Source organism: Penicillium citrinum (genome assembly GCF_028827155.1).
Source record: "Penicillium citrinum strain IBT 23319 chromosome Unknown utg000008l:1.0-2707905.0:1.0-2709502.0, whole genome shotgun sequence".
Classification (NCBI taxonomy): Eukaryota; Fungi; Ascomycota; class Eurotiomycetes; order Eurotiales; family Aspergillaceae; genus Penicillium; species Penicillium citrinum.
The window spans coordinates 818682-834448 of record NW_026622693.1 but is presented as its reverse complement, the minus strand read 5'-3'; the positions used below and the strand labels follow the sequence as shown (position 1 = coordinate 834448).

Below are 15767 nucleotides of genomic sequence, written 5' to 3'. Positions count from 1 at the left end.
GCACCTGACAGGCTCCACAGTGGTGAGATGTTTGGGGTCTAAAAACCAAAATTGATACTACTTTGTACTACTTGATAGCGTAGCTTGATACGAATACAATAAACAAAACAAACCATCAGTTAATATTCTTTCATCCAACTTTCATCCTGCAAGGAATTAAACTATCTGCACGATCCGAGGCTAGTTAAATTGTATGAGTGCTTAATAAGCCCCGCTGCCTGACGCGCAACTCCGACGATCACTTCGATTGACGTCGTTGAACTAATCTGCCAGACCCTTGAAATCGATACTTCTCTTCCCGGCTATCGTTCTTATATTGAATTAGTTTGTCTATACCCATGCTTGTATGACATTGACTGGCGATGCCTGTTGCCTTCTCCACAGGCCTGGCAATCTAGTTGTCTCGCCCTTTCCTCGACCTTGACTGCGCACCCAGCGCATGACTCGATGTCTTCGATGAATGATCCTCCACGCGAGACACCCCAAGGAAATCGTTCGCCAGCAAATTACTCAGATGGTGGGTTATCACGGCGAGGGGGTGTCGCAATGAGTGATGGCCGACGGAGTGGGGAGTTGGAGGGGAGTACTTTGGGGAGCAGCTCTCGCGACGGTGATCGGAGAACCCCCGGTCAACGAAGGACTCAAAGTTCTGGTGGATTTATGTTGGATTCATTACCTCGGTCAAAGAGCTTGAGAATCCCTTCGCATCGATCGCGGCCATCGGAACCTCCGACGGAGAAACGAAGCGTCCCCGAACCCGATGTCGTGGTAGCTAAGAAGCGATCGCGCTTCCCTTGGAGTCGTCATAAGAATACGGCTTCGGAGTCAAAGGCTGGACCTGCAGGAGACTCAGATTCGGGAAATAGGCAGCAAACCTCGACGTCTATCCGCGATGACGAACGATCCAGAACCTCGTCGCAGGCCGGATCGAGTCAGAATTATAGTGCCGAGCAGGCGTCGGGATTCGACAGAGATTCTTTACAAATCGTCAATCTCGCTCTGAATCTGAATGAGTCTAGGCGACGAAATGCGTCGGGGTTACTCTTGGCATCGAGCGGACGGAGACCACTATCTATAGCTCAACCAGCCCCCGGCCCTATGGACCCGCATATGTCACTCCCAAGAGGACATGCATCTCAACGGGATGTCTCCTATAAAGACTATACAAGACCATTTGCCGACGACCAGCGCCCAGATTCGAAGCCTGGCCAGTCTCCCGTCATTCATCTACTGCCCGCTTCTGTTAGGGAAGACCATCGGGCTTACGATTTCTCCGATAGTACACTTGCCCGAGCTGAAAGAGCTCGTCGCCATTTTGAATTGTTTCACCAATATTTACGATTGCTACCGTCTCTGCCTCCATTGCGAACTCCCCCAGCTGCAAAAGAGAGCGAGTCACCGAGTGACACTGTATCTGGTAATAGAGAATATAATCCTCTTCAAATGATCCGTAACAGACGGGTCCGATATCGCGAAAAGTGCCCAATCGACGCTGAAGCAGAGGGCTGGCATAATGTTGAAAAGGTCCATGACTGGATCAGTGCTATCGAGGACACATATAGCCACAAGACACTGGGTACTACACAATCCGTCAAGCTTCCTTCTTTCCAGCATGGCCAAAGGTCTTCCTTCCAGCGCGAGCCTGAAAATTGGGATGTGACTACCTCCCCTTCTGCCAGCCTGAGACGCGTTAGCCGCACGAACAGCATTAAAGCTCCTCGATTACGCATGGATTGGAGGGTAAGCCCCGAGGAACTCCTAGCCGATGCAGCCTGGGCGGAAGATGTCGAAAACAAGACCAAGATATTGGATAAGGATGGCAACCGACTCTATCCAGATCAGGCCGAATTAGAAGTAGTGGATCCAAGCGCAGAGAAGCAGCGACTCTCTGTAGAATCCAGAAACACTCGAGAAGAAGCACCGTCATCTCGCCAAACATCATTATCAGGTTCTCGCCCCGCGCAAGCACAAGAGTTTAAAAGTGTTGGACGAGGGCGCCACAGAAATCGATTCCACAGCCATTCTGAAAGTGCACGAAGTCGAAGCGGTTCTAGCTCGCGCAAGCATTCACGATGGGATAAGGTGCATTTACGTGCAGGTAGTCCTTCGAGTGACTCTAGCCCAGAGAGACGCAAGTCCTCAGAGCGCAAGCATCGTATCTGGGATTATCCACGTAAGAGCACCGAGTTAGATCCAGGCCACGGCAATTCTTCAAACTCTCGAGCATCTCGCGGCAAATCACCAGCAGGCGCTTTGGACAGCGACAAGAACAAATCGCAGTTGTCTGACCCAATTTCGATCAATACGAAGCTACGTAGATCATACAGGAAAGCATCATTCTCTTCTGCTGGTAGTATTGATGATCGAATCAACCCCAGAATGTCACTGGAAGGAATGGATAGCACTGCTCCCAATTCTCCAGCAAATGCCACTTATTTTCCCAGCATTGCTGTCAATCTGTCTCCACCCTCCAGTCGCTCTCCGTCACCAGCCAAAAAAGGGCTTCGACACAAGATCGTGTCTCGCCACGAGCGGAGTAAGAGCAAACAGGGAGAACGCGAACCTCGAGAACATGGAGACGAGAGTCTTGATCCAACAAGTTCATCGCATCATGTGTTGATGCCACCATCGAAATACGCTGAACACGCTGAAAGCTCATCGAGGTTGGAGCCTAGTCCTCTTCCAGATGTTGTGTCTTCTTCTTACTTTGACGAACATGGCACGACTGATGGCCAAAGGTCTGATAGTTTCCCACGAGGAAGAAAAGGACAACATCTCCCCGAATCTAAGCTACGTGGAATCTTCAAAGGACCTGGCCGGATAGCTGAGATTGTTGGCAACGAAGTATCCAAAGTTGGAGACATGGTGTTCAAAAAGGACTTGGGTGTGGATTCTCGCAAGTCGTCGTCTGCGTCCACTTTTGCTTCGGACTCGAGCGATTTCGATGACGAGGATGGTAAGAAACCAGAGAAACGATCTGGACCGAAAGGCATTCTAAGGCGCTTACCGACCATGGGCGACGAACCCGGCCGCTTTTCTCGTCGTGATTCTGATAAATGTACGCCGAACAAGAGTCTCATGGGCTCATTGCCCAGCTTTACATCGCCCTTACGACAGGACGAGCACAATGGATCAACCGACGCTATTGATTATGGCTCTAGTTCACGCGACCGCGCCTCTTTGTTGAGACAAGACGAACAAGACACGCCAAAGAGGCCTGGTCTTACTAGAAGCAGAACATTGGACTTCAGCCCGACATCAGGGCTGAACCGCAATCGTGGGAAGCGACATGCCATCAGGGACATGTCTGTTCCATATAGTCTTACACGACCTCCTGTCACCGGCCTCGCACAAGCACGAGCATCACCAGGCCCGACCCAAAGCGGACGCCCCGGCCTTTCAGGTGCTTCTCGTGCCTGGAGTATATCGGAACGTAGCCTCCACAGGCTCAATGACTCTGGAGTGCCTGGCAAGACAGAAGTGGAGCGTACCAAGGCGCTCCTCTTATCATCCGGCATCAAAGCACGAGAAATCGTCCGACGAGCCCACAGTGTCCGCGAACCACCACCACACTGGCTTCAAGCTGCATTTGGACCAGGTAACTCAGTTCCTCGTGTCACTCGTCTCGGTGAATTCGACTCTGCCGCCCAAAGCCTCCTTCGCCGCTTCGAAAATACCCAGTATTCTTTCCAGCAATCCATGCACCACTTTACAACATCCACCTCAACCCCTCTCCGCACACAATTGAAAGATTTAGAGGACCTAGTCAACCAGTCCCTAACGCCCCGCGTCCGAGCAACTGCCGACGATGCAGAGGAGCTCTGTGTTCAGTTGAACACTACCAGCACACTCGCCGTCAAATCTCTCACCGACGCCCTCGACAAGGGTCTTCGAAAGCGCCGACGCCGATTCCGCTGGCTGCGCCGGACTGGCTTTGTCGTTCTAGAATGGACGCTAGTCGGTGTGCTGTGGTGGGTCTGGCTTATCGTCATGGCATTCAAGTTATTGCGTGGAGTCTTTCGCGGATTCGTTTCTGGTGCTCGATGGATTCTCTGGCTATAATTCTTCTTACAGTGGTTCTACCCATGCCCTTTGGGTGCATAGGTTCAGCTCACGGTTTCTTTCTTCTATTGTCTTTATTATACTTTCTTTGAGCTTCGCTCTTCTCTCATAGCGTGCGCATATACCCTGTTTCAGCCTTGCCAGAGGCTGTATTCTCTTTCGAGGACATTTATGTATTTTCATTGGCATTTTGGTATTATAGAATGTATGTATAATGATAGTTTTAATTTTTTCTAATCAATTTTGTTCGAGATCCTACTGGCACTTACCATCAGAATACCTCTGCTTGAATAGAAATGAAGATGATGAACTAGAAGATGCAGAATAATGGGCATTATTATAACCTTCAGTACCTACTCATATCTAGAGCCTCAAAAATATTGTAAAGTACCTACTTTACAAGGAGTAGGTACTCCTTGAAAATTGGAATGTTGAAACCTGAATGGCAAGTAAGGGTCTTTGTTATATTCCAGAACTGAATGGACAATGTCATATGCTCTTTCATTTGGGAAATTCTAAATTTGGATTCAAAGATATCTCAAAGGCCTTAGATTCTTTCAACTTTAAGTGCCTTCTTTGTGTCATAGCCGTGGGATAGTGATGCCCGTTATGATCAAGGCTATATAGTACCACCAATCAATCACCCGTGAACCGCATCTTCTAGTTCATCATCTTCATTCCTTTTCAAGCAGAAGATCAAGAAACGAGGCCGCGGATAAAGTCGTACTAATCGGAAACTCAAGCCCAGTATCCAAGCATACACCGTGAAACTTGTAGGTAACATGAGCGTGGTAAGTTCCCCAGATTGTTATCTTTCTTGATTTGAAGCTGACATATTCCAAAAGCACGTTGAACAGTCTACTCAGCATGGCTCCCCAGAGAAGAAAAAGGCCGAAGAGCCCATTGTATGGACTTACAACAAGGTCCTTCTACTAATGCAAATCATTCGCGCCTGGATAGAAAGGGATGTGCCAGCCAGCCAGATGGGGATCTTCTTTGTCGAGGTCCTATACCAGACAGACAAGCATATGAACAGCCGCGTCACGAAATTAGTCGACACTAACGAGACTTACGAGAAAATTGCAAAGACTGTAGTTGAGTTTTTTCAGATTCGCGATGAATGGCTTCAGCCCCTTTGGACAGAGCTCAATCCCGGCGATCCTGATCTTCGACCTGGGATCGAATACAGTCCTGAACCCATGACTGAAAATTCAGTGACCTCTGATCTGGTGCATGAATATGAAGGAAGTCTTCTTTTTGCGCCGAAGCCTGTCCGATGCGTTCACTGGCCGCTTTTCCCCAGCAAAGAGGAACTGCAAACCACGCTTAACCGGAAAAATAGCGAGGAGGATAGTGAAGAGGATGACCTAAATCAAGTCGATGATCATACAGACGGCGATATTCCATGCTATGGAGCTGTCAAAAAGAATACAACCACCCTATCGCACACAGGACCACTTCCTGTAAGTATGACTGCTGAAATAATTCGACCAACCGAAGATCCTCTCGTCTGAGACTAACATTGAAAAACCAGATATTAGCAGATTTCATCAGATCTGGAAGCTACACGATTAGTCCTTACTTGACGCAGCAACCAAATCGCCCGCATACTTCGCTGCTCAAATCCAGGTTTCTGGGAAATATTATTGGTGCTCGCGCATCGAGCGCTATAGGGGGCGAGTATTTGAAAAAGATGAGGCAAAGTCGTGAGCGTCCACCCTTATCACTCGGCGTAGCAGCGTGATAGGTGGGCTTAGAAATTTGAGGTAATGTAGTCAATAGTAAGCATTAAATTTCAAGATTGTACCTACAATCTTATACCTGGATGTATTATGGATTTGCGGTTAGCGTGGGACCTTTAATGTTATCAAAATAACAGATAGATATTTAAAAACAAGTATTGATAAAATAACTTCTGTGAACTTACTCAACAAATAAGGTTGTTTGAAAAAAAAATAAACATGAAGCTTTCATACCCTAATGATTAACATCTCCCAACATATATAGTGCTCTATAACTGAGACATCAATACATTAGAGTTAGGGCTGCCGTTTCCCAAAAAGGAATTCACCAGAGTTTGCCCTACTTGCTTCCTTTCCTTCTGACTCAGAATGCTTTCTCCATGAGTAGAAAAAGAGAAAAGGAATGCTATATATGTCGCAAAGAGCTCGTACTGTCGGATTTCAAATCTCAACCTACAGAACGGAATTTCCGAATGGGATGAACATAATTTAAACTGCATACTCTCAACTAAGGCAAAAGAAAAAGAAAAAGGCCAGGCCCAGGAGTCGAACCCGGATTACATAGACAGCACTCGAAGTCTGCTAGGGCACTACCAACTTGTACTAACCCGGCTGATTTTGACTAGGATTTCCCAGAAGTAAATCATCATCGATAATATGCTAGTGATTTAGTGTGAAGTATGTCTAGTTTTAAGTCTTTTCACAGCTGGAATACTATCGAATACTATCTGAATAGTCCATAGAGTGTGTTTGAATCACAGTATTCAAATTGAATTCCATTTAATGCACGTGAGCCATCTTACAGCAAAATCTGAGTTGATGAATACCTTGCCATATTTCTGTTGCACATGAGAGGCTTCAGCTAGAGTAAGTTTCTACATACCTGCATAGGCCATCTAGATTAGAGCTTCGAATCAAGCTCATGTTTCCAGCCCGGCATATCAGCAAGATCCTTCGCTGGAGCAGCACGCCGAGACTTAAGAGCGTCACCCCCAGGCCTCCATCTCCACGAGTCCGCTAGTTCTTGTGAGAGCGTACCCTCAATCAGTTCAACGACGTGTTTGCCGATATTTGGAAGAATCTTGAATGAATGTCTAGTGTATTTGGCATTAGTGCATAGATCATTACTAATACCAATAGCCAGTTTTTGCTTCAACTCACCCACTATCCCCAGTAGCTAGAATAAAATTCTTCCATTGGGGGTGCTCGCAAATCAACAAGTTAGCGTCGGCAGTATCTGTACACCAGCACATTGATCGATTAAAAAGCTCCTTGTTTTTGAATTGCGGTAAGAATCTCGCAATGGCTTTTCGGATTGTTACTTCTGACGCGTCTGGATAAGTGTCTGTTGGATGCTTGGCATGGGATCGTGGAACAGAGATGAGCTTGGGAGAGGAAGCACCGTAAGGTTGGTGTTGTTTGAAACGTGAGAAGCCTGGGAATTCGTCACAGACTTTGATTACTCCGTGTCTGTCATCGAAGTATCAGCATCGTCAAGTCCCCTGAGACTTATAGTAATCGGGCACTTACTCGTTGGGCTCGAAAAAGAACCCGTATTCACCGTCATAGACTACCGGCATGTCTTTATATCGAGCCGCTTCTTCTGGGGTCAGTTTGATATGAGCAAACACCCAAGCCTAAGAATGTCAGATGCAAAGTCAGGAACAAACTCCAAAAGGGGAAGAGTGTGTCCAATTTTATCAAGCATAGCTCCTATGTGTACTTACTTTTGAGACACATTGGTCGTCGAGATCCACCAAAGTTGAGCTCCAAGCACCAGCTGCCAGAACCACCTTATCTGCATGGTACTGGGTCCCGTCCACCGTCTCAACACCGATGCAAGTGACATTGTCGGTGGCAAAGAGAGGCTTCTTGAAAGTGCCAGCACTGAGACTCCGCGTCAGTCAAAGACCCGAGCTTTGTTGCCTTGAGGTCCTTCTACATACCGACCAAAGCCAAAGTTAACACCTTGATCTTTCAGATATTGTCCAACGGCATTTATGGCCTTAGCTGCAGCAAGCCAGCCTCCATCGCCGCAGAGCAAGCCTTTCCACCCCTAGTATTGGATACCTCGTCAATATCCTTCTCACGAATAGCTAGACCGGTATGGCGACTTACCTTGACCTGGTCTTTCGTGAATTGTGGCAACTTTTGCAATAGCTCATCTTCACTATCGAGGAAAAAGTTCGTCTTTTCAAGTCCGACATTCGCGTCAATAAGAGACTGGAACTTTGTTCGAAGATTTGCTATCCCATCCTTTGAAGATGAGCAATCAATCTAGAAGTATATCAGCGGACGTGTTCTTTCGGTTCGACACGGAGAAAGGAAAGTTTGATGGCTCACCATCCCAACGTTATGGAAATATGACCTGAACAAGGGATCATTCTTCCACATGTCAAGAGCCTCCAGGCTAAGCTGAAGATCTACCTTGTTGCGCAATCGAATGCTCATAATCTTATTGAGATCATATCCTGCAGACTGCGCCGACGGAATTGGATAAACATCAAGCACAGTGATATTTGACGGGGTATACCCAGATCGAATCAGATGCAGCGCGGTCGAAGAGCCCATCGTGCCGCCGCCTCCGACAACGACGACCTTCGTGCTTGTTCTTGATTGAGACATGGTATATTGAGCGATGACAATAGAAGCACTTTTATTCTCGATAACCTTGCAAGAATAAAGCTCGCAAGACTAAACCGAGGAGATGATGAGTTCGTCCCTATCTTGGAGGACGAGAACAACAGAAACGATCAAAGCGACCGAAAATTCCCCATTTAGCGAATCATGCCATGTCATGTGAAATGTCGAGATGATGTTGGACCTGCAGTATTTCGTCCAGCTTCACAAAGACTCCCGAGACTAGTTTGCGCCAATCCACCAACGATAACAAGCGCCAGGTTCATCATTAGGGCATGGGACCAGGGTCGATTCTGGTGAGTCACCCGACCAATGGCGGATCGCGCCAACACGCGAGGATATCACAGAATGTGGAGTAAAGACACACTAGCGTCTTCCTCCTTTCGCGTGGACCTTCATATCGAATTCGAGTTTGAGAACCCCATGGCACCGTAATCGGGGAATTGTGAGGGGAACGTGGGGAATTTACCGGCGATCCACTCGGGGTGATTCCGGATAAAAGTCATCGTGAGACTGTACTCATGATATAGTAGTATCTCCCCATGATAACAGTGCATTAAGACATTACTGGTCATTTATCTTGAGATAAACTAAATACTATCGTAGCATTTCTACTGATAAACGCTTAGAAACAAGGAATTGATCATTGACTAGGTAGCCAGAAAGGGCGATTGTGCTTCATATGAATCATTACTGCTGATAAATGCATTGCATGAGACTCAATTTGTTTCTATCAAGTAAAATAAGATATGCACTACCGCCTGGACCTTCACATCTCCGCCAAGGAGTCAAATACCGGGATGAAATCCGGAGAGAACGTGGGGAATGCATTCAGCCGAGACTCGGTTGAGACAAACTCTCCAATCTTAAGTTTAGCGCGAAGAAGATAAGCGAAGATAGCTTTTTTTTTGCGGAGTAAGAAGTGTATAAATAAACGGACATGGTATGCATTGCACCCCTAGTAGTGGCATCGACAAGAGTCTCACTTTCAAACGAGTTTTCCATCATATACTTAGAAATACTGTTTCTGAAGACACTTCGCCATGACGGACGTTAAAACCTCTGCTTCCCCTGGCCATGAAGATGAATCCCCCCGAGACACAGACGGAAATAACCAACCTCCCCCACGGGGTTGATATTGAGCAATATAGAGCCGATGTACCGCTATGGAAGCGAATCTGGCAGCATAGTTTAACGCAGATGGTGCTGCTCAGCATCCAGGCATTCTGTGGTCCAGCTATGTCAGATGCAATTACGGGTAAGTCAACATTTCCAAGGTCGGAGAAGAAACAATTCGTTTCTCCTACCACCGAAATAGCATAGAAAATTAAATGACTCGATTAGGGCTGGGTGGTGGTGGTCTCGCAACTCCGCAAGTGTCCAATATCTCCACGGCAATTAGATACGCCATGCTGGCTGTCGGTATGTACAACTGGAACCCCCAAACGAAATAAACACGTCGTCTGACAGAAGGATTCTTTTTCTAGTTTGCTTCTTGGGTGGTCCCATTGTCAACAAGATTGGCGTCAAATGGGCTCTCGTTATCGGCTCGATGTCTTTCCCCATCCAGGGCTCTGCTTACTACTGTAACAGCAAATTTGGGAATCAATGGGTAGGTTGACCTTTTTGATATTCTAAAATATCTAACAGCATTACCAGTCCTCAAGTGGTTCTGACACAACATGCCTTTTAGTATCTTATTCTCAGTGGTGCTATCAGTGGAATCGGAACAGCATGCTGGTACGTTGCCGAGGCTGGAGCTATCATGACCCTTGCCCCATCTGGTGCTCGTGGAAAGTATTTGGCGTTGTGGATTGTATCGCGGAACTTAGGACAATTGGTTGGAGGCGCAATCAAGTAAGTCATTGCACTTCTGTCGAAATTAGAGACATCTCAACAGGCGTACTGATCAAGACATCCTGATAGCCTTGCGAAGAATAACGAAAAAGGTGCTGACGGAGGAATTTCCCCCGATACTTATGTTGCCTTTGTCATTATTGAGTGTCTCGCGTGAGTAATCTCGGATCTCAGAACCAATTCTTGCTCTGACCTTAGATATCAGTCTACCATTTGCACTCTTGATCATTCCTTTTGAGCGCGTTGTCCGATCTGATGGAACTAAGATTGTCACTGCTGAGACTCTATCCACGAAACAAGAGTTGAGACGAATTGCGAAGACAGTTACATCAAGACTTATCATGCTTTCCTCATTGTGGGCCTTATGGTCATTCTTCTATAGGTATGAGTTGCAACCAACTAAATCAAAGAAACAGCTAACGAGCATCATAGCGGTTCCTGGTCCACGTATCTAGGAGTCTACTTCTCCGTCCGCGCTCGTGCCCTCTCCTCTTTAATTTCACCCTTTTTCTGCATGTAAGCAAGAGATCTACGGAATATATTGAAAAGTGAGCAAATATTCACATTCGTCTTTTAGCATCGGCTGTTTCGCCCTCGGTTTCATCCTGGACATGAAACAACTAAGCCAACGACGTCGTGCCCAAGTCGGAATGTACACAGTCGTCCTTCTAAACGTGGGCGTTTACATCTGGTCAATTATCATGCAAGTCAAATTTGACCGTCACAATCCCGGTCACATTGACTGGGACGATAAGTTATACGCAAAGTCATTTTTGCCCTATTTCTTCGTGCAAACGACCGGGCCATTATCACAATCATATATGTATTGGCTGCTTTCTTCTTTTGCAACTGATGCTCAAGGTGAGCTTTACCCGGATTCTCTCGGGATTTCTTTCGATATTAACGATGTTCTTTTCAGAAAATGTGCGCAATGGAGCTGCTTTTAGATGTATCGAAGCTGTGGGCCAAGCAATTGCCTATGGCATGAATACTCAAACGACAAGTGACCCTATCATTGGATTGTATGTTTTATCATTATTCCCATTCCATCTCTCGTTTGCATCAACTGACAGTGGATACTCTAGCGGTGTGACGTTTGGTCTACTTGGTGCTGCTCTTATCCCTATGATAATGCTTGTGAATACGACGCCGGACAAAATCCCTGCGGATGTTGTCGCCGAAGAGCAAATTGCCGCCTCGGAGAAGCTTCAAGTTGAAGGTGCTTGATCGAATGCATTGGCAATTAATGTGTACTAGTATGCTAGTAAAGTACTCTAGGACTGGTATCAAATGCACCTCTAAATCGCCTATCGATATAGACGTGTTGAATAATATCGAAGTCATGAACACAAGATAGTAAACTTCTCAGAATCGAAAAATGCAGTGTATTGTTAGACAGGAGAGTAGAAAGTAAATTTATCTTTAATCTTAAAATACATATCCCAAATGACGCAAGATGATATAGTGCAAAATACACCTGTTTTGATTTACAGCGCCAGAAATAAAAGCAAAAGCGATTTCCACGTAACACCGGACGTGGCGCTGCTGTGTCCGATCTATTTTTTCGGATGCATCTAGACATGGACACCGTCGAAAGCCGGCAGGGGGTTGATCGGGGGAGGAAATGGTACAAGGAGAATATTGAGAGCTGGCCGGTGGGAGATATCGACGATGTTGGAGACTGATTGATTATACTTCTTATTTCTTGTTGCGCGCAGCCTGGTCCTTCAGATACTTGGCAATAAGTTCTTTCCTGTGAGGTGGGAGATTTGGTTAGTACGGGGATACAGTCTGGAATTTGAGCGGAGGAGGGGACATACTGGACCTGTGGGGGAGCCTTCTCGTAGTGACTGAACTCCATGGTATATTCACCCTTACCCTGGGTGGCGGCACGGAGGTTGGAGCTGAAACCGAACATGCCGTTCAGGGAGCAGTCGGCATAAATGGTAAACTCGTCGACGCCAGTCTCAGTATCGTTGATAGTGGCACCGCGCTTGTTCAGCAGAGCGATAACATCACCCTGGAACTCAGAGGGAGCGGTGACAACAGTCTTCATCAGAGGCTCAAGGACAGCCGGGTTACTCTCGGCAAAAGCCTTGCGGAAGGCTTGCTGGGTAGCGTTCTTGAAAGCCATTTCGGACGAATCAGTCATGTGGGTAGCACCGTCGTTAACAACCATGCGGGTACCCAAGACCTTGTGGCCGATCAAAGGACCCTTCTCGCAAGACAAATTGAAACCCTTCTCGCAAGCGTACAGGAACTTCTCGGAGATGGAACCTCCGACAATTTGCTCCTCGAACTTGTTCTCCTCGAGGGAGCCGGTGGGCTCCATCCAGCCCATGACACGGGCATAGTCACCAGCACCACCAGTCTGCTTCTTCAGCAAGTGATCGAAGTCGACGCGGTGACCGATAGTCTCACGGTAGGCAACCTGAGGCTGGCCAGTCTCGCAGTCGACACGGTACTCACGGCGCATACGCTCGACGTAGATGTCCAAGTGCAGCTCACCCATTCCGGAAATGATGGTCTGCTCACTCTCGCTGTCGTAGGTCACACGGAAGGTAGGATCCTCACGCTGGAAACGGGCCATGGCCTTGGAGAAGTTGGCGGCGTCCTTGCTTTGCTTGGGCTTGATGGACAGGGATATGACAGGCTCAGGAACGAACATGGACGACATGCTGTAACCCAGCTGACCATCAGTGAAAGTGTCACCGGAAGCACAATCGACACCGAACACTGCGCAAATTTCACCAGCGCCAATTTCGTTGACCTCCTCCATCTCGTTGGAGTGCATGCGCACGATACGAGGAACCTTGACCTTCTTGTTGTTGCGAGCGTTGAAGACGTTGGCACCCTTGCGAAGAGTACCCTGGTACACGCGGATGTAGGTCAGCTGGCCAAAGTTGCTCTCTTCAAGCTTGAAAGCCAGACCGACGAAGGGAAGTGCGTTGTAAGGAACAAGCTTAACAGATGCTTCGTTACGCTTCTGGTCGAGAGCAAGGTTCTCAACCTCGGAGGGGTTCGGAAGGTAGTCAACAACACCATCCAGCATGGGCTGAACAGACTTGTTGGCGAGCGCCGAGCCCATGAAGACAGGAGTGAACTTGAGGCTGATGGTGGCCCGGCGGATAGCAGCCTTGAGCTGATCAGGAGTAGGTTCCTTCTCGTCAAGGAAGAGCTCAGCAATCTCATCATCGACATCAGCCAGGGTCTCGATGAGCATGGCTTTGCGCTCGGCGACAGTATCCATCAGTTTCTCAGGGATCTCCTTCTCCACGAGTTCCTCACCACTTTCACCGACGTTGTAGATAGCCTTCATCGTGATCAGATCGACGACACCCTCGAACTCATCCTCGGCACCGATGGGGACCTGGACGGCGGCGGCGGGCATCTTAAGCTTAGTGTTGATCTGGTCGACAGCCTTGAAAGGGTTGGCACCCATGCGATCCATCTTGTTGACGAAGGAAATACGGGGGACGTTGTAACGGCGCATTTGACGATCGACGGTAATGGTCTGAGACTGAACACCGGACACGGCACAGAGAATTAAGACGGCACCATCCAGAACGCGCAGCGCTCTCTCAACTTCGATGGTGAAATCAATGTGACCGGGGGTATCAATCAAGTTGACGTGGTACTTCTGGTCAACGCCCTCCTTGTCCTTCTTGACCCAGTCACAGAAGGTGGCGGCAGACTGAATGGTAATACCCTTTTCACGCTCCAGATCCATAGAATCCATCTTGGCACCGACACTGTCACGGCCACGGACTTCGTGGATGGCCTTGATACGGCCAGTATAGAAAAGGACTCGCTCGGTACAGGTGGTCTTACCACTGTCGATATGGGCCTGTAAGAAATGCCTTCGTTAGACTTTGCAGATGATAATGCTGGATTCACTGGGGTAGTAGATACCGCAATACCAATGTTGCGAACTTTATCCAGGCGAGCAGCCTCAACGGGATCGAGGTTGTCGATGATGGCAGCTTGCGACAGGGTCTCCGGGTTAGCCGCAGCGGCCTCAAGACTATAGACAACAAAAGTTAGATCTGGAGCGTCCTGAAAAGAGAAGCGCATATATATATCTTACACCGCAGACGCTGTGGAAGAAGCATTGCGTCGCTGCTCCCATTGCTTCAGAATCGACTGATAAGCCGGAGCGCCGGAGGGCCGCAAAGCAGCCGTGGAGGCGCATCGCGATCGCAGAAGAGTCTGAGAGGGAAGACGGGAGGTTCTGGTCAGACCAGACACCGCACGGTACTGTAACCGTGCAAGAGAAGGAGACCTCATGGCGACAATCGACTCACACCGGAATTGATCGAGTCGAAATGGAGTGAAGTCGCGCTTGTTTTTGCGGGAAAAAAAAAGTTCGGGGAAGCCAGGAACACGTCACGTGCACGCCAGCCTGTCAGGACGGGCGAATTACAACAAGAACAAGCCGGAGTATAAAAGGGATTTGAATGCAATTGATATATTGATGTGCATGGATATTGTAGCAATGGACTCAATTGAGTTGATTCAAAGGGTCAAAGGTATGCAGAGAGAGGCAAGATCTAGATTGGATTGGATATAAAGACCAATGCATGGCCCAAGCTAATGTACAAGTAGAAAACCCAAGCGCCAGTAATTTCCCATAATCTTCGGGCTAGAAACACGTATGCAAAGAATCTAGAAGTTGCCATCGGATCACGGAGGGAGCAAAATGTTACACGTCAAAGAGAGCGGACTATGGAACCCGCTTATTTGCCTTGTCGTTGCTTGTGCTTGGGGTTTTTGGAGCTAAAGTAGAAAAAGAAGAGACATTAGCAATCTGACTTTCGGAAAATTTGCGCTATATTGTTCATATTATGGAGGAATGGCTATCCATGACATACCAGATAATGTAAACACGGTTCTTGCGACGGACAGGCTAGGATCATGTATTAGTATTCTCAACTTAGTATGCTCGATATAGAGCAATGCCCTTCCTGAGAAGATTACACCCAGCCGACTGCTGTCTGTGACATACCTTGCAACCATCACAGAGTCGCTTCACTGAAGATCTGGTCTTCATTCCACGGACCTGCTCGAGCTGCCTCGAGGCAGCCACGCTCGCCACAACAGCATTTCCATCCTGGTTCGAGCTACCGCGCAACCTTGTCAGGCTGTTTTGAACCATGTGCGAGAAAGGACGAAGGGAGAGAGCCCCGGGAAGAGATCGACGAGTGACGGAGGGGAAGAGCTGGCGGAGTGCGCCGGGGGGCTCCGAGAACGGAGCGTAGGGAGAACATAACGGCGAAAGATGCGGATGAATCGAGAACGGATAGTTTAAAAGGTCTCCTCTGCCTCACGACTTTCCGATGTAGAGGCGTAAAGGCACTCGAATGGATTTGGCGATTGATGATGCTCCGCGGGTTCTCAGAAGATTGTTGCTCGGGTTTTCTGTTTTGCCGGGCCGGACAATATAAGTGGGGCCATACAGTAAATATA

The 15767-nt window shown here is 47.9% G+C and overlaps 6 protein-coding genes across 6 annotated transcripts; 3 read left to right on the top strand and 3 right to left on the bottom strand.

Moving 5' to 3' along the window:
- Positions 1-447: 447 nt before the first annotated feature.
- On the top strand, positions 448-4062 carry N7469_008750 (uncharacterized protein; the record flags this gene model as incomplete). Its single annotated transcript, XM_056647668.1, has 1 exon — positions 448-4062. The coding sequence occupies one exon, from the start codon at positions 448-450 to the stop codon at positions 4060-4062; it is 3615 nt and encodes a 1204-aa protein (XP_056497433.1).
- Positions 4063-4844: 782 nt separating this feature from the next.
- On the top strand, positions 4845-5576 carry N7469_008749 (Lipopolysaccharide-modifying protein; the record flags this gene model as incomplete). The annotated part of the gene is made up of 2 exons (XM_056647667.1): positions 4845-4853; positions 4908-5576. 2 exons carry the CDS (start codon positions 4845-4847, stop codon positions 5574-5576), a joined length of 678 nt encoding a protein of 225 aa, XP_056497432.1.
- Positions 5577-6705: 1129 nt separating this feature from the next.
- Positions 6706-8429, bottom strand: N7469_008748 (NAD(P)/FAD-dependent oxidoreductase; the record flags this gene model as incomplete). The annotated part of the gene is made up of 7 exons (XM_056647666.1): positions 6706-6898; positions 6966-7274; positions 7335-7441; positions 7532-7691; positions 7751-7860; positions 7923-8081; positions 8148-8429. 7 exons carry the CDS (start codon positions 8427-8429, stop codon positions 6706-6708), a joined length of 1320 nt encoding a protein of 439 aa, XP_056497431.1.
- Positions 8430-9521: 1092 nt separating this feature from the next.
- N7469_008747 (major facilitator superfamily domain-containing protein) lies at positions 9522-11528 on the top strand (the record flags this gene model as incomplete). Its single annotated transcript, XM_056647665.1, has 10 exons — positions 9522-9702; positions 9789-9866; positions 9932-10056; positions 10138-10301; positions 10371-10454; positions 10507-10683; positions 10734-10817; positions 10879-11162; positions 11221-11323; positions 11387-11528. 10 exons carry the CDS (start codon positions 9522-9524, stop codon positions 11526-11528), a joined length of 1422 nt encoding a protein of 473 aa, XP_056497430.1.
- Positions 11529-11999: 471 nt separating this feature from the next.
- N7469_008746 (elongation factor G) lies at positions 12000-14588 on the bottom strand (the record flags this gene model as incomplete). The annotated part of the gene is made up of 4 exons (XM_056647664.1): positions 12000-12054; positions 12122-14148; positions 14214-14325; positions 14389-14588. The coding sequence occupies 4 exons, from the start codon at positions 14586-14588 to the stop codon at positions 12000-12002; spliced, it is 2394 nt and encodes a 797-aa protein (XP_056497429.1).
- Positions 14589-15037: 449 nt separating this feature from the next.
- On the bottom strand, positions 15038-15456 carry N7469_008745 (50S ribosomal protein L36; the record flags this gene model as incomplete). Its single annotated transcript, XM_056647663.1, has 3 exons — positions 15038-15077; positions 15173-15207; positions 15307-15456. 3 exons carry the CDS (start codon positions 15454-15456, stop codon positions 15038-15040), a joined length of 225 nt encoding a protein of 74 aa, XP_056497428.1.
- Between the last annotated feature and the right edge of the window lie 311 nt (positions 15457-15767).